At 50.0% G+C, this 25,511-nt stretch overlaps 1 protein-coding gene across 2 annotated transcripts in view; it reads right to left on the reverse strand.

Annotated features, from left to right (window-relative positions):
- ANXA6 (annexin A6) overlaps positions 1–19,367 on the reverse strand; it is a 48,871-nt gene extending 29,504 nt beyond the window's left edge. For both annotated transcript variants that reach the window (XM_052642869.1, XM_052642868.1), the window contains exons 1-7: positions 19,242–19,367; positions 9,531–9,574; positions 4,441–4,531; positions 3,374–3,468; positions 2,733–2,846; positions 1,667–1,757; positions 542–621 (exon numbers count right to left, since the gene is read on the reverse strand). In XM_052642869.1, coding sequence (XP_052498829.1) covers positions 542–621; positions 1,667–1,757; positions 2,733–2,846; positions 3,374–3,468; positions 4,441–4,531; positions 9,531–9,548 — 489 coding nt within the window. In that variant the 5' untranslated portion in view covers positions 9,549–9,574; positions 19,242–19,367. The remainder of the gene's footprint in view (positions 1–541; positions 622–1,666; positions 1,758–2,732; positions 2,847–3,373; positions 3,469–4,440; positions 4,532–9,530; positions 9,575–19,241) is intronic.
- Positions 19,368–25,511: the final 6,144 nt, after the last annotated feature.

Raw genomic sequence — 25,511 nt, forward strand, 5'->3', positions numbered from 1 at the left:
AATGTTAGCAACTAACTCAAAGTGTAAAAAAAAACAACCACAGGTAAAGGAAAATGAACAAAGGAAAAAGCAGCCTGAGTAGGTAGACTTCAGCTGTGACACCACTGCGCATCCTCTTCATGCTCTTTTTTATGTTGTTACGTCATCCTTGGTTGGGAGTTAGCAGCAGGGCTGGGAAAGCCATGGCAAGAGAGAGGCCGGAGCATAGAGGAGGGGGTACTTGTGGGGAGAAAAAGGAGGACAGAGAAGCACAAGAGAGACGGGGTGTGTGAAAAAAAATGCAGGTCACCTGCCTGTGCAAAACACAGGGGACAGAACAGACCCTGGATGCTCAGCTTCTACACTCAGGCAAGCCAGAGACCATCTCAAGTTTGAGGATAAGATGGGGAGAGGTGGCCAGAAAACACGAGGAGGACTTTCCACCTGAGGAGCCACCAAGGAGCCTCTCACGAGCCACACTGTCTAGGGGAACAGGGACAAGGTGCTCCAAGCCCTCTGCGTCCTGGGGGAGAGCTCGGGGAGGGCCCCAGGGTAGACCAACCTGCAGCAGGACCACGAGCATCTTCCGGAAGTGGCCAGAGGTGTCCCCAGTGATGTCAGCCTCCAGGTCTCGCTCGTAGGCTGCCAGGAAGGAACACAAGCTGTGGTCCCACCTCCAGAACATCCCAGGGAACTAGGATAGAGGTCCCCGCTGCCCCTAAAATACTGATATTTCTTACAAATCCCCAAATCCAGTCTCCACACTGGCCGTGCAAGACCCAGGCTGTATTTTCACAATGCTTTGTGCTGACTCATGACATGGTGAGATGGAATCTGCACACATCTCTATCCTCACCTGTGGCATCCTACTCCAGACAGCACTGTCACTCACCTGGACAGTGGCTACAGCCTTCTGACTGTTCTTTCTGCTTCTCCGATCCAGAGCAACACGAGTGACTGTCTTAGAGCCCGCACTCATCACCGGCTCCTCTGCTTCCCACTGCTGCTGCTGCTAAGTTGCTTCAGTCGTGTCTGACTCTGTGCGACCCCATAGACGGCCTCCTACCAGGCTCCTCTGTCCCTGGGATTCTCCAGGCAAGAACACTGGAGTGGGTTGCTTCCCACTAGGTTTGGAATAAACATTGTCTCTTTGCCTTGGCCTGCATGGCCCTGTGTAATCCTGTCCCGCTCTCTGCTGTTCTAGCCTCGCACTGGACACCAGGCTTATTCTGCCTGGGGGTCTTTGGACTTGTCATTCCCTCTCCTGCCAGGGTCTTCTCCCTACTCTGTGTACAACTGGCTCCTGCTCGTCTCCTCCCAAAACAGGCTTCCCCAACCACCTATCTGAAGCATGTCCTCTCCAAGTTGGATGCTTGTTTTCTGTCTTGTGTCCTTCATAACTCTTCACCACGTGTCATCATCCCATTTGTTTACCTGTTTATTATCTATATCCCTCATTATCTCATTAATACATAAGCTCTCAGGCAGGAACGGTATGGATGCCCACCACCATATGCTGAGAACCCAGCAGAAAGTAGGTACTTACTAAATGGATAGATGGATGGACAGACAGATCAGAGGGAAGGAGGAAAAAAGGTGGAAGGGTTGAGTCTTAGGGTCCCTACTCTTGTGAGCACCTTCATTACACATCTGAAAAACCTTGAATGGCCCCTCTTGCCCATCTCACCATCTTTGTACGCTGCCACCAGCTGGTGGATCTGCTTGTTGGTCCGAGAAGCCAAGATCTCAATGAGGCACTTCTCATCGGTCCCAATGCCCTGGGAGGAAAGAAGGGGCATGTGAGTCAAGGGTTGAGATGGGAGGCTATCAGCCCCAAGTTGGGAACCTGGGGTGGTCAGAGCTGGGAAACCCCCAGCACTCAGGGTGTTCCTAACACAGGTCTTAGGCATTGATCCAGAGCTGCAGCCCTGAGAATCTAAAGATGGGAGTTCTAGTCCTGCCTCTGCCTGCAACTTGCTTTGTGATGGCTCATTAAAAACACTTCATCTTCCTGGGCCTTACTTTTCTCATCCTTAAAATGGAAATACTACTAGTTGCTCTGCCGAACTCACAGAAAGAATGAGAATGTGATCATCTCTTACACTGCTAAGTTTACTAGCTTATGAAAACAAGTCCATATAGCTCATCTGAGACAAAGATCATAGCACTTTATAAACTGTAAAGTGCCGAGTTACACTCAAAGGCCTTTGAGCTCTCCCTGATTTGTAGGGAGAAACCGTCCACCTCCACTAGACTGGGCGGCTCCTCATATCCTGAACAAATTCCACAACCACTTCCTCTCCAGCCTAGAATGACCTGCCCATTCTGGTCAACCAAAGCTTCTCCAGGCTTCAGGCCCAACTCGATCCCCTCATCTTCTGTGATGCCCTCTCCAGCCACCCCAAGCCCAGGCCTGTCCTCCCGATCTCCTTTACCATGCCCCCGGCCTTTGGGTGTTGGACACAATCTGTTTCCACATCCCCATGTCCTGTTTCCTCAGGACTGTAAGCGACTGGGGCGGGGTGTGGGCCCAGGGCCCCCTTTCACAGGGTGGGCCTCACACCAACACCTATGCCACCTCCATCCATCTGGACGGACCATGGCACCCTCTGGGACAGGACTTGGGCTGCTGCCTCAAAGCAGGGCTTATGTGTGGGGTGGGTGTAGGGCTCACTGAATTTCCGCTGTAGAAGCTGCAATCTCCCATGAACCACACCCCCAACCCTCACACACACAGAGACCCTGCTTCTTACCGAGATGGCATCTTTAATTTCTTTGGCATCAGCATAGGCAGGTGGCCTCATAAGACCCACAATCAGTCGTTCAAACTTCCCCGTCAACTCATACTTCAAGTCTGCAATGAGATCCTGGTTGCGGGAGGGAGGAGGAGATGGAAGAAGATGGGGAAGAGCAGTTATAATGATAAGAATTACTCTGAATGAGGACTTATTCTGTACAGGCACTGAGCAAAGTAATCCAACTTAATCGTCACTCTGGGGGTACATACCATCATTGGCCTTCAGAAATGGGCTTAGAGACATCAGGTAACCTGCCCAGAGGCACGCAGCTAGCAGACGGCAGGACTGCAGTCCAAAGCACAGTGCCCCCTCCCTGCCGCTATGTGTTCACTTGTTCACTGTGTCTCTCCCACTGTGAGTCCACAGGTTGACACCCTCGGGTCTTATTTGTCTGGGTAGCCCTAACCCCTAGCACAGTGCCCAGCAGGTGCGCTAGATGCAATTATGGTTGGATGATCCCTGCCTGACTGAGAGAAGAAAAAAGGAGGGCAGAAGTGCCAGCATAGAAGCTGAGCTGGAGTAAAATACTCAGGAAAGGGCCTGGATGAATCAGAGCATGCCTCCTCCGCCCCCAACCCTCTGGTTGTCATGGTTACCTTGCCATAGAGGGACTTGTAGTTCTGGCAGATCTCCTGCCTCTGCCTGTTGCTCCGGGAAATAATCAACTCCAGGATGGCCTCCTTGTCACTGCCTAGAAGAGGGGAGGCACCCGTCACCCTACCCACTCTGCCTCCAGGAAGCCCAACAGGGATGCTCCCTGCAGTCCTCGGTATCAGCCTTCTGCTCGTGAGAGGCAGTGGCATCAGAGGGGGGCTCTGTGGGGACCTGGCGAGCCCCTCTGAGAGAGATGCTAGCACATGATGGTCCATGATCTAGCTCCTCGTCACACACCCCAGGAAACGGGCCCAGAGAGGAGCATGGAGTCCCCCGCGGTCTCCCAATGAGCTTGGCTTAGAAAGACCCAGGTGTCCTAACGTCCAGGATAGGTTCTTTCACTGACAGGAAAAATAAAAGAAAATAATAAGCTGCAAATTGAGGGTAGTGCTTACCCGCAAGACAAAAGGCAAAGTGATGTTATCCGGAGGGGGACCTACCCTGATGTTTCAGCTACGTGAGTGAGCAAGTGCCGCTCTCAAGCTGGGTGGCAGGTCTAATGGTAAAGTAGACCTGGAATGGGCATGTGTGCTAAGTCGCTCAAGTCATGTCTGACTCTGAGACCCTGTGGATCATAGCCCACCAGGTTCCTCTGTCCGTGAGATTCCCCAGGCAAGAGTACTGGAGTGGGCTGTCATGTCCCTCTCCAGGGGATCTTCCTGGGCCAGGGATTGAACCCGCATCTCTTATATCTCCTGCATTGGCAGGCGGGTTCTTTACCACTAGCGCCGTTGGAAGAGTCCATTATAAAATTATAAAAAGAAGAGACAAGGGGATGTCCCGGCAGTCCACTGGTTAGGAGTCTGCACTTCCACTGCAGGGGCCCAGGTTCAGTCACTGGTTGGGGAACTTAGATCCCGCATGCCATGTATCGTGGCCAAAAAAAAAAAAAAAGAGAGAGAGAGACTAAAGAATGACTGAATAACCAAAAGGGGGGACACCCCCAAGCCTAGGTGAGTCCTGCTTCCTTCCCTGCAGGCCCCTTTCCCCGCAGTGGCTGAGCACCCACCAAAGCCCTTCATGGCATTGTACAGAGTCTCGGCATCCTGGCTGGGGTTGAAGTTGGGAAAGTCACAGACGGAGCCCCGGTACTTGGCACCCTGTGGAGAGACAAGCAGAGGGTGAGCTGTTGACCTGGCCCTGAACAGGGCTCCCAGTCCGAACCCCAGCTTACCTTCCAACCCTGGCCATGGAATAAAAGTCCCTGCTGCTTCTAAAATGCTCAGATCAGTCTCCATAACGGCATGGCAAGAGCCGGGGGGTATTTTCAGTCTTTGGACTGAACAAAGACAATGCAACAGAATCTGCCACATCTCTCCATCTTCACCTGCACTGCCTCACCCCAGACCGCGACCGCTCACCCGGACAGTGGCTCAGCTCCCTGCCCCTAAAGCAGAGAGCTGGCTACAGAAAGCCACAGCCAGGGTAGGGAGGGCTATCCCTGTACCTCCTGCCAGCACCTGCCCCAAGGACAGTGCCTTTTCCCCGTGGCAGGAAGGCTCAGTCAAGCCTCGAGCTCTGTACCACCTTCCCAGAACCTGGGACAGATAAAGAGCCCAGACTGCGTGCAGGGGGTGGGAATGCTTTCTGCAAAACAAACAAGAGCCCCTCATGTGTTTATGTCTCTCTGCGGTGTAGAAAGCCCTTTCACCTTTATAAATGTGATTATTATGGCATTTTGTAGAAGCACTTAAGATGATCTCTGTCACAGAAACAAAGAAACCGAGCCCCACAAAGGGAAGCCACAGAACTCACATCTCTGTCCAGTGACCCTTTGTTCTCCAGCTCCAGAAACCTTGCAGCTGCCAGCTTCCAAGGGGGAGAGGGGTGCCTTGGCCCAGAGTGGGAGGCCCAGAGTCACCCTCAGAATCTGCCCTGATGAGGTGCCACTCCTCTGGGCCCAGTAAACTGAGCCGTGAGCTGGCATCTGAGGACAAGCTGGCTGGGTTGTTGGGGCAAAGGTGGGGAGCGAATCTTAGATGTTAAACCTGAATGCACAAAGGGCTGTTCACAGAGAAGTCAGATGTGGGTCGGACACACAGCCCTGAGAACCACGGGGCCCAGAGAGCAACCAAGAGCTGAGTGGAGGATGCCAGAGCCTGGGGCACTAGGCACACTGCGTGGTGACTGGGCACTTAGCCTGTGCCAGGCCTTCGCTACACGAAGGGTTGAAGATTACGGGAGAAAGAAGACCCAAGCCTGACTTTCATGAGCTTCCAACCCAGCGGAGGAGAGAGACTAGCCTACAAATTAGCACAGAGCTAGTAATAAATAATCCAGGAATGCAGGAAAAGAGTGGAGGGCGATCCAAGCTGGATGAGGGGATCGGAACGGGTGGGGTGGCTCACATAATCCTGTTTGAAAAAATAAGGAGTGCATGGGAGCCCGTGAGCCTCCGGACCATCTCCTGGGTCTCCCAGCGCCCACACCGCAGGGCCTGGCCAGGCGTTCAGGGGCCCTGTGGTTTATGTCTGCCATTGCTGGCTCCTCCGAGGTATGCACGCGTGGGCACAGAAGTGCTATTTAAAGTTCTGGCAAAACGGACGACCAGAAAGGGATACAGCTCCCTTCCCGCCACCCGTGAATCCCCTGCAACCTAATCGCACTGCTGGGCAGAGAAGGAAAGAGTAACACAGGCCAACTACCCGGACCAGAAAAGAGACACTCCCTTTAGAAAGCTCCATGAGAGTCCGTCTTGCCCATGTAACTTGTGTCACCCCAGCACCTAGCTCAGGGCTTGGCACGACTAGGCACTCTACTGGCTTCTTAAGTAGACAGGTGTGCGAGCGGATGTGTGACTGTGAACACGCCCAGAGCAGATCAAAGACTTCCTGGAAGGGAAGTCTAAGTCGAGCAGAGCGCTAAAGGATGAGCAACAGCTGGCCCAAGGGGTGGGGGAGGGGAGGAAAGGCTTCACAGAGAGATGCAGCATGGCAGAGGTCCGGAGCTAAGAGCAAGCAGGAGCACTCAGGGAGGCGGGCCCAGATTCTTCAGTGTTTATGCGGATGTCCAAAGCTGCCACGATGGTGGGATTGTAAGTGGCCAGGAAGGAAGGAGAAGAGGGCAAGACGGCAGCGGAGCCCCCAGGAAGAAGGGCAGAGGTCCTGGCAGCACGCTGCCACCTTCCCTCCAGCCCCTGCCCCTCCTCACCCCAGGGTGGGGACAGAGGCTGCAGCTGAAAGACGAGGCTGTATGGAGCAGAGAAGTCTAACTTCAGACACAAGGCCCGATCAAAAGGCTCCCTTAGCGGTGGGCTTGGCCTGCAGCATGGCAGTCTTTCTCCCTCTGTGGGTCTTTGCACAATGATAATAAATAGCCTGCCAGCACGATCACAGCCACTGGGAGAGGGGGGCTCCAGCGACCCCAGCACTGGTCACATTTAGACACGCAGGAACAGTCCTTCAAATCGCCCAGGTTTCCCACCGTCAGTCATTCTCACACCAACCTGGTGAATTTGCCATTTCCAAGCGCCACCTGAGTGGCCAACACTGCACCTTCACCCTGACTGCCTGCCACTCCCCCCGCAGACAGTTTCCTGGCCCTGTACCCCGCAAAGGGAGAGAAGAGAGGAGGAGAAAGGACTTTCCACCCTGAAATATTCAGCAGGCCCTGAGGCCAGCTGATGAGCAGCTGGCACCCCGGGCTGCACGCAGGCTGCTACTTGGGCAGGCGTCCTGAGGCCTCTCGGGAGCTAAAGCGATGTGACTCAGAGAGATGGCTGCGTGGCAGGGACTCTGCCTGAGAGCCGCCTGGACTGGGCCTGCCCCAGGCCTCCCTCTGCAGCTCTGAAGTTGCAGACACCAGCCCCCTTGCCCCGTCCTCAGACTGCTCTTATTGCCACCTTTATGTTCAAACCAGAACACCTCTGCAAAACAGAGGCCACAGGACCTTGTGTGATGTCACAGAGTCCCAGAAGCATGATCTTCCCTCCACTGAGGTCCCCCCTTCTGGAAGGAAAGATGGGGGGATGGCACAAGGGTCACAGCAGAAGTAACTGGGAGTGACCTGAACCAGAGAAAAGATGGGGTGGCTTGTTCTGTGCCTGTATGTGTACATGTGTGAGCACACATGTGTGTTGGCAAAGGGGCATACTAGGAGCAGAGTTGGGGTGCTAAGAATTAGGAGCATTAGACACAAACTACAACTCAGTGGAGGGAAGATCATTCTCACTCTTCTCTAGCCTGTGTGTTAGATGATTTAGCCCAACAGCAGCCTTATATAAGTGTTCTGAGCACAGTTAAGGTGGGCGAGGCTAAGCACTGATGTTCAGTGGGGTAGGTGAGTTAGATGCATTTTCAACTCACCATGGGTTTACTGGGAGGTAACCCCATTGCAAGTCAAGGAGGATCTGTACTGTCTTCAGCTCCCTCCTCCCACCCCTAGCCCTCACACTCCAAGCATCCAAATTGCTTTTACTGCCCTGCACACACTACATTCTCTCCCCTCTGGTCCAGGATCCCCTCTATTCTCGGCCCCCTTGCTCTTCCCAAGTAACTCTCTCCAGTTCCTAGTTCCTCAACCTGCATGCTCCCAGAGCACCCATCAGAGCATCAGCACCACGCATGAGCATAGGGGGCTTCAACTCATCCCACAGGACAAGGGACTCCTAGAGCCCTCCTGGAATTCTTGCTTGCAGGATGTCTGTGGCTGCTGGTCCATGGTGACAAGAAAGCACAGGTCAGCCAGGCAGACAGTAGGGTCTTGGAGCACTGGACCAGGAGTCCAAAAATGTGTGTCCTGGCCACCTGGCTCCCAGGGCCTGATCTGTCCACTAGGGTCATCTGGCATCCTGCAATTCAAGTATCTCTCTGGAAGTAACTCTAGGACGACATGAGAAGTGGGGAGCAGCAAGAATTATGCCTTGGATCACGGTCTGTAACCACTAACACCCTCTCTGGTCACAGAGGCCACTTGTGCAAAGTGTGCTCTCAGAGGCTGACAGGGAGGCCATGGCTAAGACTCTTTTGAGCACTGATCTCACATCATATAACACACTGTGCTCTTCAAGAATTGTGAATAAATTTCCTTAAGACCTCCGTGCATTGGGTGGCAAGTCATGAAGATGGGGACAAAGTGTAGTTATCACAGAGCTCAATCACCTCATAATGGAAAGTGGGGCCCCCAAGAAGGTAAAGAACTCACCCAAGATTGCGCAGCTCCTATATTATGTCTGTGGCCAATAGCTCTGTGATCAATGTGAGGACCAAAGCGGCCAAGTCAGGGGTCTCTTTGTTTTATTCTTCCTTTTCAACCCCATCATTTCAGTGACCATGTCTTTTTCTCTAAGGCAAGCTGACAGGGATCAGTTTCAGGCAAACCCTGGCACAGAGCAATACTTCTGACCAGGGCAGAAACGTAATCTTGGCTACACACAGGAGTAACATCTCTGATACACCTCAAATTCTACAGCCCGGCAAAGTGCTCAGATGGCACGAAAGACTGGGGCCACCCAAGGCAGGGAAACTTCATCCCAAAAGCCAGTAACAGGGAACACTTTCACCTCCAGAGCAGGGAGCATCGTCTAAAGTTTTTGCCAGTCCAGTATCCATCTCCCTGCCAGGGGGAACCACTCTTGGGCCATGCAGTTCAGGAAGGAGCAACTCCACTACCCAGATCCAAGTTACCCAGGCCCAGCCAATGAAAACCAAACCCAGGTCTTCCCTTGGAATCATGTGGTATAAATTATGTTGTTTCCTGCATGTTGCCCAGGAAGCAGAAGGGAAGCCTAGAGCTTCTGGTAGCTAGTATGAGAAATCAAGGAAGAATCTATCTAAGAATGAAGCCACCCAGATGACACCTAGGTCATGGAGGCAGAATCCTGACAATATCAGATGGGCCCCTGGATCCAGCCAGACCTGAAGCCCTGGGCTTCTCGGTCATGTGAGCCAATACACATAATTTGTGTTTAGGATGCTGTGTGTTCTCATTGGTCACTTGCATCTGAAAGAGCTGTGACTTGTAATAGGAGCAAGCAAAGCCTGAGACCCTCTTCAGCTCCTTTCAAACTGATGGTACCAGGGATCTGTACTGAAGGCCCAGTGACTCCAGGAAAAGCCCAGGCCCAAGGGAAGTACTACAGAAAGCGGAGAACCTCCTTACCTGTGCTGGTTTGGCCATGGTCTCAGGTTCTGCAGCAGAAAACACTGTGGAGAAAAAAGAAATGCCATGAGATGCCTCTGCACTTTGCCTCTCCCTATTCTTTCCCCCAGATTTCCCCACCTTTCCTTCCTCCCAAGGGAGAATGTGCTCTGCCTGCTCTTTCTCAACTGCTTCCAGCCCTTCAGGTTAAATCACACCCAAAGACGCGGCTCAGGGACAGGCACATTTTTGGGAGGATAACAGATGGACTTTTCAGGGTCCAGGGGCTCACACCATGATGGGAAAGACTCGTGGAACTGAGAGGATTTGGAAGAGGAAGAGAGGACATGCCCACTGACCAGACGATTCCTCCAAGCCATGCAGGGCACTTTCCCAGATGCTGTCTCACCTAACCCTTCCAGCAATCCTTTTTGGCACCAAAGTCCTTTTTCTCATAGAGGAGGAAACTGAGGATGGGGAGGTTAAACAATTTGTCCAAGATCATACAGATTAAAATTAAATCACTACCTACAAAATAGATAAACAAGGACCTCCTATATAGTTAATATCTTGTGATAACACATAATGGAAAAGAATTTGAAAAAGAATATATACGTATGTCGGAGAAGGCAATGGCACCCCACTCCAGTACTCTTGCCTGGAAAATGCCATGGATGGAGAAGCCTGGTGGGCTGCAGTCCATGGGGTCGCTAAGAGTTGGACACGACTGAGCGACTTCACTTTCATGAAAGTGGGTCACCTGCTGCGAATATCTGAGGGGCTCTGGTTTCTTTAGCATCTACTCCGATTAGGCACTGCTGTAGATGCTGAGTATATAGCAGTAAACAAGAGAGTTTCTAAAACCTGTGCTTTTCGGGAGCCCCCTCTATAATGGGGAAGAATAATAAATGCATATGATAAAAACTAACGAGAGAAGCTGAAACTTGGTCGGGAGAGAGTGACAAGGGGTGTGATCTCAGCTGGGGCGTTTGGAGGTATCATGAGCCATGTTGCTACCTGAGGGCAGTGAGGTCAAGGAGCTCAGTGTGGCTAGTATGGTGGCAGGGAGTGGGGTGGGGGCACTGGTAGGATGTGGCATCAAGGGACCAGTGCTTGAGGCCACTGTAAAGACTTTGGGTTTTTCTCTGATGGGACAGATCATGGGTGAGGGTGGAGAATGAACAAACAGGACACCCAATCTTATTGAAAGGGGTGTCAGGACACAGAATCTCCAGGGGAGGAAAAAGAAACAAATGTCTTACCCCAAAAGAAATGCAAAAGGGAATGTTAACTGCTTTGGAAAGGGGAAGAGAAGGGTGGAGGGGCTGGGCTATGAAGCCCTCTTGGCAGATGGGCAGAGATGGAAGAGATGCAATCTTGGGATTAGAGGAAGAAAGAAGGACTAGTGCTTTCCATTTAATTGGGACTGTACAATTTGATCTTTTAAAATCAGGTCTATGTATTACTTTTTAAAAGTAAAAGTAACAAACTCTTATCAGACTTAAATACAGTAAGACCCCACAGGGAGCTGAACCAGAACAGAGGGTATAAACGAAGGAGATGCTTAACCTGCCCGCTTTCCAGGTCTTCACATACCATCACCCCCATCCTACACCCCCACACACTAAGGGGAAATCAGCTCCTGATCTCAGCGCATAATCCTGCTCTCACTCTGGGGCCACTGGAGACCCGCAAGAGAGTGGGAACACAGGTTTGGAGTCAGACAGGCAGACCTGGGCTCAAGTCCGTTTTGTCACTTACTCGCTATGTGACTTTGGGCACATTGCTCATCTCTGAATTCAAGGTTATCTCAAGTACAAAACTGGGGCCTTCCTCTTCCTGCCTTGGGGAGTTGGAGGATGAGACTCAACTTATGCCAAGGCCAGGCAGAGATGTGTTCTCAGTAAGTGGTGGCCTTCAGTGTGCTGGGTGATATTCTAAGGACAGGGCTCTGTCGTGTTTATCTATGTGTCCCTACTGCCTGAATTCAAGTCCCCCAAACAGCAAGTCAGCAGACAGACTTGAGTGAAGAGCAGAGTGCCCCGATTTGCCTGCAACCGCAGAGAGCTCAGAGCCGAGCTTGAGGAAACCCTGCTTGTTTTCCTGACAACCAAGGGCCCTCTGGTACAAACTTGAGCTCGCCACTCACTCGAGTGTTCTTGCCTGGAGAATCCCAGGGACAGGGGAGCCTGGTGGGCTTCCGTCTATGGGGTCGCACAGAGTTGGACACGACTGAAGCGACTTAGCAGCAGCAGCAGCAGCAGGAAATGGAAGCTCTGCCAGCGGGTAGGGAGCCCACGTCTACCCCGAGGGCTTCGACCAGGAGCCAGCTCTGGGTTTCCCCAGGCCAGGGGGACCGTGTGGGCAAACGTGAGGGAGCACCAAAGTCAGCAGAGGAAAGGGACCGCAAGAGGAGCAGGAAGTCACCTGCATCTCCTGCTTCAAAGCATTTTTCTTTGGCCTTGTTGCTGGAAACTTTAGCAGCTGGCGGCAGCCCAGGCCCATCTGGATGGCTCAGAGGAGGGGCCGCCAAGTCTTTGGGAAAATGCTCTGGGTTTTGAGAGCAGTCTGTATGTGCCTCTTGTGAGTGCATGTCTTGTGTATACATAGAAAGCAAACATCGTCCAGAACTGCATGTTCTGAGTGCAGTTCAAAGGAGCTGAGCTTCGACAGCCCCTCCTTTGAGGGCTGGGGGAAGCTCTGGAGCTAATCACAGAGGCGCCACTGAGGCTTTATGAGGGGCTCTGATCCCTTCCAGGGTGACCCAGACCACACTTCTCAAGTTGCCTGAATAAACGTTTTACATCCAGTGTTTCAGAATCCCAGATCTAACAACCCACTGCTTCAAGTCCCTCACTTTCTAGACAAAGATAAAGGCATGTCAGGCTCAGACAATGGCCCACCTCTCCACCTCCCATATTCAGGTCATCACAAGGCTCCACATAGCAATGAGCCCTCGCTGCAATAGGAAGTGAAGAGGCCAAAGGAAAAGACCCAGGTTCGGTTCCCAGCCTGCCCCTCTGTTCAGACAAGCTAGGTTGCCTCTCTCAACCTCAGTTTCTTCATCAGCAAACTGTGGACAATGTTACTCCATCTTTGGGAAAACTGAAAGAGGGTGTGAAAGACTTCTGCAGATACCAACCAGGGATTCTCACAGCAAAATCTCAGAACATCAGTCCTGGGAGAGTTCTCCCCCAAGGCCACAGGACTCCTCTCTATCCCCATCCCACCCTCGATATGCAAGTTTCATCATCTTGGTTGAAACAGCTTATCCAGACTGGCAGGTATGGCCACTCTACACTGGTGCCTCTCTCCCCCCAGAAGCTCTGACTCTCTTCAGACATGGATTTCCATGAAGGTTCATCAGGACAGATCATTCCAGAAACCCATTCAAGGCAGAGTGGCCTCCTGGCCTTGTGCTGCTGTGACTACCTTCTGCCTTAGTTCTTCAGGCTGCCAGCAAACAGGACTGACTCCAGGAGGAACACTCTGGGGTACAGAATGCCAGGGCTGGCTCGACCACCAATGCCCAACTATAGCATTGCGGAAACCGAGAACCAGACAGAAAGTCTCGTCCAAGTCCTGCAAAAGGCATAGCCTTGGAGGTCAGACCCAGTCACAGCTTTGCCCCCTAGCAATTTGTAATTTTGTAAGTTACCTAAACATGAATCTCAATTTCCACATCTACAAAATAAAGTCCCAAACATTTACAAAGGACACAGCGTGGCATTTTGTAATTAAGACTGTAGGCTTTGCAGTCACAGCCTAAATTCAAATGCTAACTGCTCATGGCCATGGGTGAATTGCATCATTTCTTTCTTACTCAGTTTCTTCACCTCTAAAATGATAATCTCATAAAGTTTTTGTGAATATTCAATACAGTAAGGCAGGTAGAATACTTAGCATGGTGAAGTGCAGAGTAAATGTTGAATTAGTGGTGCTAGCTTCCATTAAGTGGACTTCCCTGGTGGCTCAGACTGTAAAGCGTCTGTCTACAATGCGGGAGACCCGGGTTCCGTCCCTGGGTCGGGAAGATCCGCTGGAGAAGAAAATGGCAATCCACTCCAGTACTATTGCCTGGAAAATCCCATGGACAGAGGAGCCTGGTAGGCTACAGTCCATGGGCTCGCAAAGAGTCAGACACGACTGAGCAACTTCACTCACTTACTTAGCTTCTGTTAAAACAATCATTGTCATTCGAGCAGTGGTCTCCAAAGTGGGGTACCAGACACAATGATCCATTGGGGTGCAGGATGAGAATACTACAACTTACAACTTTTTAAACTGATCTTGGGACTTCCCTGGTGGTCCGGTGGCTAAGAATCTGAGCTCCCAATGCAGGGGGCGCAGGTTTAATCCTTGGTCAGGGAACTAGATTCCACATGCCACAACTGAGAGTTCACAAGACGCAGCTAAAGATCCCGAATGCCTCATCTAACACCTGGCACAACTAAATAGACAGATAGAAATAATGCATTGATCTTGTCCTTTCATGTTCCATTTTTACGTCTGCTATACATACATAAAGGTAAAGATGCATATTAGGGGTTCAGGCTGACAGAAGTACACAATCAAGAATATGGACTCGATGGAATGAAGCAGAGGAAGAAGAAAGAGGGGAGAAGAAGCACCAGCATAAGAAAAAGCACTTCTGTCTTCAAAACGCAGCCTGCCGGCTTTGGAGGAATTGAGTGCACTTTTGGGGGGAGAGAGATGTTGAGTATTAGGGTATGAGATCAAGTGTGGAGGGTAAGGGCAAATTGAGGAAAATTTTATAAATAATCTGGAAAATCATGCAAAAAAAATCACCCAAACCTCTGTGGCCCAGGAGTGCCCAAGGTACTGCCCACTCATCTCCAAGGGCCTCCTTCAACCGTAGGCCCTCTGAGCTCAGCATTCAAGGCCCTTGACATCCTTCCTGATTTGCTTGCCCTCCTCTTCCTCTTCACCCACCACCACACCCCTTTTCCCCCTAAACCAGGAATCTCTTCCACTAGCACTTTCTAACGAGTCTTCTAGCATCAAAAGCAGTGCTTTTTCAATTCCGACTTCATTAATAACCACCTGCAGAGTTTTTCAAACTTAGCAAAGCATAAGGCCACCTCCAGAGGCTCAACAGGCCACAGATGAAGCCTGGGCTTTTAAAATTTTTGAAAACTTTCTTAAGTGACTCTAACTCTTCTAGGAAGCCAGGAGGGGCTTTTCCCACCTTTGAACAACAGCGTGATTCTGAAACCATCTACTCATGAGAGGCTTGGGTCAACCGCTTTATCATTCCTCAGTTAGATGGAGGCTGTTTGTCTTCAAGGTATTACAAGGGAAAAAAAAATCTATAAAAACCCAATTCTTAGAGACATGCTCATTCTGTCCTCTCTGATAAAAAGTTGGGTGGATTTCCCTCCCTTTCCCCTCCCTCACCTCTGGTGGAAAAACCTGTTTGCCTCCATTTGCACGTTCCTTTTGATATAAAAGTAACTACTTTTTCTCTTCTGAGCTGGTTCTAACATAGGCCTGGTCTAGTCACTGATTATTGAATAGAATAAAATCTTTTGCACATGATCATTTTTATATCTGTGTGACTGATATAAAGGTAGAATCACTTTACCTTTTTACCTTTTCCTGAAAATCATTGTGTATGTTTCCTTAATGCACCCCCTACTACCAAGGGTGGTTTATAAGGATTGTTGAGTGAAAGATCCTGAGTAATTTCCATGCTTTCTTTAGTGACTCCTTTGAAAAAAATCATAGAACAAAAAGAAATCATCTTGCCAACCATTTTCAAACTCATTATACAGCCAGGAGTGGAAATCACTGGAGGGGTTAAGCAACTTTCCCTGCTCATACAAAACATTAGTGATTAAGCAGGGCCTCATTTTTCAAAACCTATACATTGAGTGCCTCCTGCATGCCCATTGGCAGGAGCTGGGGGGTAGAAAAGATAATAGGACAGATGAATCTCCCACCTCAATGAAGTTGACAAATTTTTGTGCAGTGACCTGCAATTTTTTTTTTTTTTTGGATCCCATATACCACCAGTAACAAAAGGAAAAAAAAAGATCATTCATTACATGAAACAGACATACTTTTTGAGCATGAGATTAAAAATATATATAGTAAGAAGTCTAACAATTTCTTCTGGCATCCCAGTAAATCATCTTTAGTGCTTCCCTGGGTGTGTGCACCCCTCTTTGGAGGCCCCTGGGCTACAAAATCTAGATCCTCCCCTTTCTCCTTTTCTGATGGCTCTCCCCACCACAGTCTGCAGGAAGACACCAAGGGCCGGCCCCTCCCCCTGCCAGGACCTGCCTTAATGAAGCCAGAGTAAATGCCTTTCCTGGCCCTGTGCTCCGGCACACCCCCTAGCTCACAGCACTCGGATTTCTTAGAGAGCAGTGTCTTCCCCTCTCCTGACCCAGAACCATTGATCCTCAGGCAGGATAAGGCCCCAGGAGACAATCTGGGATGGCCCAGCTTTGGAGTTGGACTGGCCTGGGTTTGAATCCCAGTTCAGGCCACTTACGTGAGCAACAAAAAAGCACAGTGTCTCCCAGCACACAGGCAGGAGCCAGACTGCCCGAGACTGCAGCCCGATCTGCTGTTCAGGAGCTCGAGTGGCTTTGGGCACGTACTTAGCTTCAAATGTAAAACAGGGGATAAAATAGTGCCTACCTCAGAGGAGCTGTGGTGAGCATAAAAAAAGTTTAGACATATCTAGTGCTTAGAAGGGGGCTTCCCAGGCGGCTCAGAGGTAAAGAATCCACCTGCCAATGCAGGAGACACGGGTTTGACCCCTGGATAGGGAAGTCCCCTGGAGAAGGGAATGGCTACCCACTGCAGTATTCTTGCCTGGGAAACTCAATGGACAGAGGAGTCTGGTGGGCTACAGTCCATGGGGTCACAAAAGAGTCGGACACAACTCAGTGACTAAAGAACAACAGTGCTTAGAAGACATCCCGGAACACAGGACACCCTATGCAAATGCTAGTGTTCTTTCTACCCTACACATATGATAACTGAGTTTCCACATTTGCAGAAAGGGCATGGTAACAGCATCCAACATATCAAGTGTTCAGCCAAGACCTGGTAAGTTACAAGGTTCAATAAATAATAGAAGTTACTATTTTATTATTATTTACAAAGACACGCGTTTGGTAGATGAGGAACCCAAGGCTCAGGTCATCTGCTTCCTCAAGCACCACACCCTTCTGAGATTCCAGCAGTAGCATCTGATTCTCTGGGCAGGGCGCTCTCAGTTTACAAAACACTTTTTCACATATGCCATTTTATAATTGGAGAGGGAAATGGCAACCCACTCCAGTGTTCTTGCCTGGAGAATCCCAGGGACAGGGGAGCCTGGTGGGCGTCAGTCTATGGGGTCACACAGAGTCGGACAGGATTGAAGCGACTTAGCAGCAGCAGCCATTTTATAATCTTACGAGGGAGAATATCAACCTCATTGTCATTTTACAGACAGGGATCCGAGGCTCCGAGAACCCAAGGCCAGGCATTCCTCCTTAGCCAGTCTCTGGAGAGAGCTTCTCAACCCCAAAAGGAAAGGGAATGTGGCTGGATTCCAAACCAACACGTTTTGAAGGATGGATAAAGGCGCCCTGACCCAAGACTTCCTCTCCTCTTTTGAGATGGAGCTAGAGGAACAGGCAAGTTGAAAATCAGGGTCGAGACCACACCCTGCGCTTTGTCCCCACCCAGGAAGCATCTTGGAGAGGTTGGGGGAGGTGAGGTTAGGGACATGACTGGACCTCTGTGGAAAAATTCTAGAATGGTGCATGAAGAGCCAGCAGCCCCAAACCATTTGACCAGCTGGGTCCCCTGGGCACAGCTCTTAACCCTCTAAACAGGAAGGCACCAAGGCCCAGAGCGGTAGTAGTGTGCCTGGGGCCCCGGCTGGCTAGTGCAAGGCAGAGGCTGGGGCTGGGTGTGGCTGGAGCGTCTCTAGGTGCTGCAGTGCAGATGCTCCAGACACTGGCAGAGACCCAGCACTGCAGAGCTCCCCGTCCCCGTCTCAGGAATGAGCCCAACAGGCCAGGTCCCTGGCTTCCCAGGGGCAGCCCCCTTTTCTGCACACTCCAAGACAGAGTCTGCTCCAGTAACAGCTGTGGCCCTTACCCAGAAACCACAAATATTTTCTGGATCCCAGCAGCCTGGGCCTCAGGAAGAAAGAGTGGAAGGCAAAGAAAGATGGATGAGTGACTGTCACAGCTGCCCAGGGGGATGGGTGCCTCTGCCCCACCCTATTCCCCACAATCCTAAAGCTCAGAACAGTTGAATCCTAGACCACCAATGCAGCAAGAGGCTTTCCTATAGAAGGGTAACTAAGGCACAGAGCAGGAAGGGGTTTGCCCAAGGACCCCAGCGCCTGGAACTGTGACCCAACTTTTCACTGACCCTGAGGCCAGTGCCCTCTGTGTTGGTGCAGAGCTTGCCAGCCAGAAGGGCAGGGTCCGTGACAACTGAAACTGGGAAGCCATTCACCTCCAAAGTGGGGGCTAAGAAGGTCATGATAACAGGTTGGGTCAGTGGGGCCGGCAATTTAAGGTGTGCTTTGGGTAGGGGAGGAAGGGGAAGTGAGAGGAAACGGTGGACCAGGGAAACCAGAGCTCTTTTACAAACTCCGGGGCCTATGTCCAAATTTGGAATTGTCAGTGAAGACCCACCAAGGTTGAGAGGAAAGGAAGGGGAGGGAGGAAGCAAAGGACCACCCTACCCCTTCCCCTTGCAAGGCCGAGCTGGGTAGGCCAAGCTTCCCAAGCCTGTAATCAAGACTTCCCAAATCTGTCATCATTCTCTGCAGCTGACAAATCAATTTTCACAGCCATTGCTTCCTCTGAGAGGGGCTGGGTTTTTCAGTTCTGGACTTGGAGACAGAAACTGAGGCTCAGAAAGCGAATGCTAGGGATTCAAGGTCACACTGCAAGCTGCTGGTGGAGCCAGGATTGGATTCAGGGAAAATCACACCCATGCTAGTATCTGAGGTGTGATCTGAGGCCCCCAAGCTTTGGAAAGGCCAACCCTGGACTGAGGGGATCAGGAGGAAGGGTGCGGCCTCCACGCCATCACAAGGCCCCTGGAGCCCAGCTGGGAGTCTCCTTTAGAAGAGAGGAGTGGTCCCTAGAAGGCGGCAGGGTCCACGGGGCCTGGAGTTGTGGACAGCCCAGCGCCCCTCTCGGTCAGCATACAAAGGGCCCTCCCTCGGGAACACACACCGCCATTTCAGGTGTAGCCCCAGGGTCTGATCCTTTTTGCCCAGTCTTCGGCTCCAGCCACACCCTTCCCTGGGGGCCCTTAAACCCCCACCCAGGTGCCTCCAACCCGGGGCCTTCTAAGTCTCTCAAGCCCCTCACGGCAGGGGTCCCGGGGCCCCCCGCCCCTCCTCCACACTCTGCAGAGCAGCACCCGCTGTCCCCTCCCTCCTCCTCTTCTTTTCTCCTCTCCAAGCCGCAGCCCGCGCGCCCTCCGCCTCCGCTTCCCCGCCTGCGGCCGTGGATTTGCTCCACTGCGCTGCCCCAGACACGCGCTGCCCGCGACCCTCTCGGGTTACCGCGCCCTCGAGTTCCCGGTCCCCGCGCCCCTCCCCGGAGCCGGCGGCAGGCGTGGGTCAGCGATGACTGGGCGTTTACGGCTCTCCCTTCAGGTCCCTACAACCGCCGCCCGCCCCGAGTGGGGTGGGGGGCTCCCCTGGAGCGATCCCGTCTCCAGCTTCAACCTACTCACCCCGCGGCGGAAGCCTCCCGTAGCGGACGGACAGAGGGGCAGACCGACACGCGGACGCGGAGCTCGCTGGGTCAGAGTCCGTTAGCAGAGCTGCAGCAGTCGCAGCGCAGGGGCGGGCCAGGACAGTCTTCGGCTCCCGGGCCCGACACGTGGCGCGCAGGGGCCAATCGGGCTCGCCTCGCCTCCCCCACCCCCACCCTTCCCCCATCCCCAAACTCTTTCGCTCCTGGAATCTTAGAATGTCACCAGCCGGGAGGGGCCTCTCCAGGAGAACCTCCGTCCAAGCTCAGTCCCGGGACCCGCGCGACCCAGAGGGAAGGCGGACAACGGTCACTCGGCCATTCAGGACCAAAAATCAGAGCTCCCGACTCCAGTTCTGTACGCTTTTCCCCAAATTCTTGCTGCTCGCCCTAGTTTTGTTGAGAAACAGGACCTTGAAGCTTCACAAAGTTAAAGCCAAGCATTTAATCTGCCTGATCAAATTCTATTCCTCAACAGCCCCATCAGGTCTGTGACATGACTCAGCCACTTTCCAGAGGAGAGCCCAGAGAAGCCCAGTTTTTAAATGACGGTCACACAGCTAGTAAGTTGTGGAGCGGGGACTCCAACCTGGGCCAGGTGATTCCGGAGGGGTGCTTGCTCCAGCTTTGCTCTGTGGAGCGCACAATCCCCAGAAAAGGGAGACAGACTAGCAGCTATAATTTGGGGCTGTGGGGGAAAACCATAGAATAATTAGAAAGGGATAAACTTTGGAAATCCAGAGGAACTGAGAATGACTGTCCCCCAGGGGATTTGTGAAGGCTTCCTGCAGGAGGTGATGCTGCAGTAAAATCAGACATACTTCCCACCCCCACCCACCCCTTAGAAACTCTGCTTTGATGGGAAGATGGCAACCCTGGGCTGCTGAGGCTTCATAGGCAAGACTCTTAGATGCTCTGATTTTCAATTTGCTCAGCCAAAAGAGGGATCATCAAAGCTCCTTCCAAATGTTGTCTTTAATCTGTCGCTAGTTTCAGTTCAGTTCAGTTCAGTCGCTCAGTCGTGTCCGACTCTTTGCGACCCCATGAATCGCAGCACGCCAGGTCTCCCTGTCCATCACCATCTCCTGGAGTTCACTCAGACTCACGTCCATCGAGTCCGTGATACCATCCAGCCATCTCATCCTCGGCCGTCCCCTTCTCCTCCAAACTCTAAACCTCTAGAAAGGAGTATGTTCATCTATTGATTCCCCCAACATTTACTGAGCACCTGCTTCATGCTGGGCATTGAGCTGGGAGACCAGGGAACAAATAGTAAATGAAGCCCAGACCTGCCCTCAGGGAGCTTCTACTCTTATGGAAGACAAATGGTTAGGTCTTTGTTAATATAAAGATTATGTAGTTACAATCTGGCAGCAATAAAAGATGCTTTAATGGCAGGTGGATCCTGCCTAACCTACATCTCTGAATGAGAATCGTGTTAAATTGTAACCGAAAGATGAACGGAATCTAGTAGGAGACTAAGAAGAAATTAAAGTAATTGATGGTTTAAATAAGTAAATTAATTACTTTATTAACTTAAGATGACATCTGCTGTTAGCAGAAGTGTTACTGGGCACGGGTTCCTGCAGAATAACTCAAAGGTATTGCTATGTATATTCATTCAGGAGGACCAGGACCCTGCCTCAAGACTGCACTATTTTCTCTTCACTGCCCCTCCTTTGTTTCTACATCCCCTCCCTTCCCTCATTAGCAATTGCTTGAACTTAATTAGTTCAGTCGCTCAGTCGTGTCCGACTCTTTGCAACCCCATGAATCGCAGCACGCCAGGCCTCCCTGTCCATCACCATCTCCCGGAGTTCACTCAGACTCACGTCCATCGAGTCTGTGATGCCATCCAGCCTTCTCATCCTCTGTCGTCCCCTTCTTCTCCTGCTCCCAATCCCTCCCAGCATCAGAGTCTTTTCCAATGAGTCAACTCTTCACATGAGGTGGCCAAAGTACTGGAGTTTCAGCTTTAGCATCATTCCTTCCAAAGAAATCCCAGGGCTGATCTCCTTCAGAATGGATTGGTTGGATCTCCTTGAGTCCAAGGGATTCTCAAGAGTCTTCTCCAACACCACAGTTCAAAAGCATCAATTCTTCGGCGCTCAGCCTTCTTCACAGTCCAACTCTCACATCCATACATGACCACAGGAAAAACCATAGCCTTAACTAGACGGAACAGGGAAGGTCGTGGAGGCTGATGAAAGCCTATTTTTCTACAAACAAGAAATGGGGATGCAGAAAGGATTTATATGTGGAAGCCCTACAGGGTCCTGCTTGGCTTCAGAAGCAACACCTTCTGAGATAGACTGTGAGGAGGCTGGCTGGCCCAAGCAAGGATAAAAGTGAGGTCTCCTCAAGCATCATAACAGTATCTGCTATTTATTGAGAATTTTGTATGAGCCAGGCACCATTATAAATGCTTTACTTGCAATGCCACATTGAATCCTCACAATTCATTAGTAAATATTTATTCAGCACCTCCTCTGTACCAGGCACTATTTTAAACTTTATCAGCAAACACAATGATCTCTGCCCTCATGGAATCTGCATTCCAGCAGAGGGTAGATAGATAGACAATAAGTAATCATGACAGTATGTTAGAAGGTGATAAGTGCTTTGGACAAAAAGAAGAAAAAGCAGATGAAGTGTCCCAGGCTGGTGGGGGAAGCTGCAACGTTACATAGGGTTTTCAGCAGAGGAAACAGCTGGAACAAATGCTCCAGGGATGGAGCAAGCCTGGAATGTTGAAGGAGCAGCAGGAGGCCAGTGGAGTGGAATGAGCCAGAGGGAAGGAGGGGCGGGAAGGCAGGGACAGGGATGGGCAGGGAGAGGAGAAGATATAGCTTCTGACGTCTATAAAGGCAGGAACAAAGAGATTTTCCAGCTCAAGAAGAGACCGTGAATTTGCCCTTCATTTGCCTTTTGTTTCATTAGGTCCCTCGATGGATTTCTACCCTATTGGTGAGGGCAAGCCTCTGCACTCAGTCTACTGAATCAAGAGATAATCTACCCTTATCTCTTAGCTTATCAAATATTAACCCCAAAATAATGTTTTACTTAGCTGGGCAGCCCCCTTGTGAAAGGAAAATCCAAATGGACTTGGTATTTGTTAGAGCTCTCTAAATATAGAGCCTGGATGCCATTGAGGAAGTGTGACTTACGCTTGTTTTAGCCTAGATGGAATCTGATGGAATTTGTTCTTGTCCAGAACATCTATTTTCATCCAGAGGCTAATACTCAGGTACTCATCAAACACTTACCTTAAGAATAACTTAAAACAGCCATCCCTTAAGGACAAACACTTTCTTACATTAGAGTCCAGCCTCATGGCTTTTAATACAAGTGCAGTTTTTCTTTAATTTTTTTTTCTTTTTTTGCCACACTGCACAGCTTGGAGGATCTTGGTTCCCTAACCAGGGATTGATCTTGGCCGTGAAAACACACAGTCCTAACCATTGGACTACCAGGGAATTCCCAGCTTCATGGCTTTTGCCTATAATTATAAGCCCTTGACTCTTTCTCTTCTTCGGAACACTATTTCAGTTTTACTGGAATCTGTTACTCCCAAATCGCAATTCGTAAGACCAAACAAACTCTTTTCTTATTTGCAGGCTTCTGCACTTCTTTCTTTGACCTGATCAGACAAATGAATACAGAGTGACCTGCCTCTGCCCTCACTCCAGCATCACCGCCGACTGGAATAAAGCACCTACCAGAGTGCACTGTGCTCTGCCGTTTTCTTAGGTGGTCCTGGCTTGTGGTGCTCAGCCCTGTACCTGAACCTCCCCCCTTAGAAGACGTTCTGTTCTATTTCAGTGTCCTCTGTGCCAGTTTTCAGGACTTTGTTTCCCATTTTGGTGCGGTGATTAATCACTCTTGGAAAAATGAAATTTTTCCTCTCTAAAGGTAAGGCTCCAGTATTCTTGTGTAGAGAATCCCATGGACAGAGGAGCCTGGCGGGCGACAGTCCGTGGGGTCGCAAGAGTCGGACGCGACTTAGCAACGAAACCACCACCACCAAAGGTAAGGCTATAGAGCAGCCCCCCTGGAACTCCTGTGTAAGAGCTATGTACTCCAGTCCTGGAAGTGTTTATCTTGCTGGACTATAATTACCTGGGGTGATTTACAATTAAATCGGCCAACTTGGGGCTTATTGGAAATTCCCAAATTAGTTTATCTACACAGTTAATTAGAAAAAGGATGTAAGACAACAAATAACAGGAAGCCTATTTCAATTGGTCTTCAGTTCAGTTCAGTTCAGTCACTCAGTCGTGTCCGACTCTTTGCGACCCCATGAATCGCAGCACGCTAGGCCTCCCTGTCTATCACCAACTCCCAGAGTTCACTCAAACTCACGTCCATCGAGTCCGTGATGCCATCCAGCCATCTCATCCTCTGTCATCGCCTTCTCCTCCTGCCCCCAATCCCTCCCAGCATCAGAGTCTTTTCCAATGAGTCAACTCTTCACATGAGGTGGCCAAAGTACTGGAGTTTCAGCTTTAGCATCATTCCTTCCAAAGAACAACCAGGACTGATCTCCTTTAGGATGGACTGGTTGGATCTCCTTGCAGTTCAAGGGACTCTCAAGAGTCTTCTCCAACACCACAGTTCAAAAGCATCAATTCTTCGGCACTCAGCTTTCTTCACAGTCCAACTCTCACATGCATACATGACCACTGGAAAAAACATAGCCTTGGCTAGACGAACCTTTGTTGGCAGAGCAACGTCTCTGCTTTTGAATATGCTATCTAGGTTGGTCATAACTTTTCTTCCAAGGAGTAAGCGCCTTTTAATTTCATGGCTGCAGTCACCATCTGCAGTGATTTTGGAGCCCAAACAAAAAAAGTCTGACCCTGTTTCCACTGTTTCCCCATCTATTTCCCATGAAGTGATGGGACCAGATGCCATGACCTTAGTTTTCATAATGTTGAGCTTTAAGCCAACTTTTTCACTCTCCTCTTTCACTTTCATCAAGAGGCTTTTTAGTTCCTCTTCACTTTCTGCCATAAGGGTGGTGTTATCTGCATATCTGAGGTTATAATTGGAATTGAGAGCCTCCAAATACAATGAACCCACAACAGCTTCCCTGGGAGAAACGCAATGTCATTTGAGTTACATCTTACAAATTTTTGCACAATTGTAAATGCAGCTCTTAGAGGCAGTTCAAATTCTACCCATTCCTTTTCATGAATCCCAAAACCATCCCTATTTATCTCAAAAGGCTTGTAACCTCTCTGAGAACTCTTACCTAAGCCATCTCTGATTCCCAAGACTGGAGAAAATAATTTTTAAAAAGGAAAAGAGGTATTTTTAAACTCAAATTGCCTAAAAGACTCTGTTGCTCAAATTACCTCCTTAAAATTGCAAAGGCATATATATATGTCAAAGGCATATATACCTATGCCTGATTCATGTTGAGGTTTGCCAGAAAACAACAAAATTCTGTAAAGCAATTATCCTTCAATTAAAAAATAAATGAAAATTTTAAAATTGCTTGTCAAGGGCAAATACAGGCCTTAAAGATATTCTCCACAAATAGTGACAGACTTTATTTAGACATTGTAGGTTGATCCACCCATCCAGCTGCATAATATCTGGTTTTAAAGGGGGTTGTCATAATAGAAAGGGCAGTATGGATAGTCTTCTGCAGGGGATAAATCTCAGTGTTACAAAAAGGAAGTTCAGAGATAGATGGATAGCAGGTAGGAGAACACTGTGGTGGACATTCAGAGGAACAGGAAGGAGCAGAGGGAGCTAGCGAGAGCACTCGTAGGACTTCAGAGGATTTTTCCAAAGTGGAAATGCTCTGAGATCCCCAACGAAGCATCGAAAGTCTTAACCACTGGATTGCCAGGGAAATCCCACTTACCAATTCTGTATGCAGTAGTGTGTATATGTTAATCCCAAACTCCTAATTTATCTCCCCCCTCTTCCTTTTGATAACAATAAGATTATTTTCTCTGTTTGTCTGTTTCTGTTTTGTAAATAAGTTCATTTGTATCCTTTTTTAGATTCTGCAAATAAGCTATATCATATATTTGTCTTCCTCTGTCTGACTTACTTCACTTGGTATAATAATTTCTACAAACTAATGAGTTTTGTATTATACCTGATTAAGGACTAAACTTTTAAAATGAAAACTGTGAGATCTTGTGTCTGTGTAGATATCTATGTATGTACATTATAAATATAGATATGGTGTTTTTTTCTACGTTCAGATGGTGTTGCTAAAACTAATTTGTAA

The sequence above is a fragment of the Budorcas taxicolor genome, chromosome 7 (genome assembly GCF_023091745.1).
Source record: "Budorcas taxicolor isolate Tak-1 chromosome 7, Takin1.1, whole genome shotgun sequence".
NCBI classification, from domain to species: domain Eukaryota; kingdom Metazoa; phylum Chordata; class Mammalia; order Artiodactyla; family Bovidae; genus Budorcas; species Budorcas taxicolor.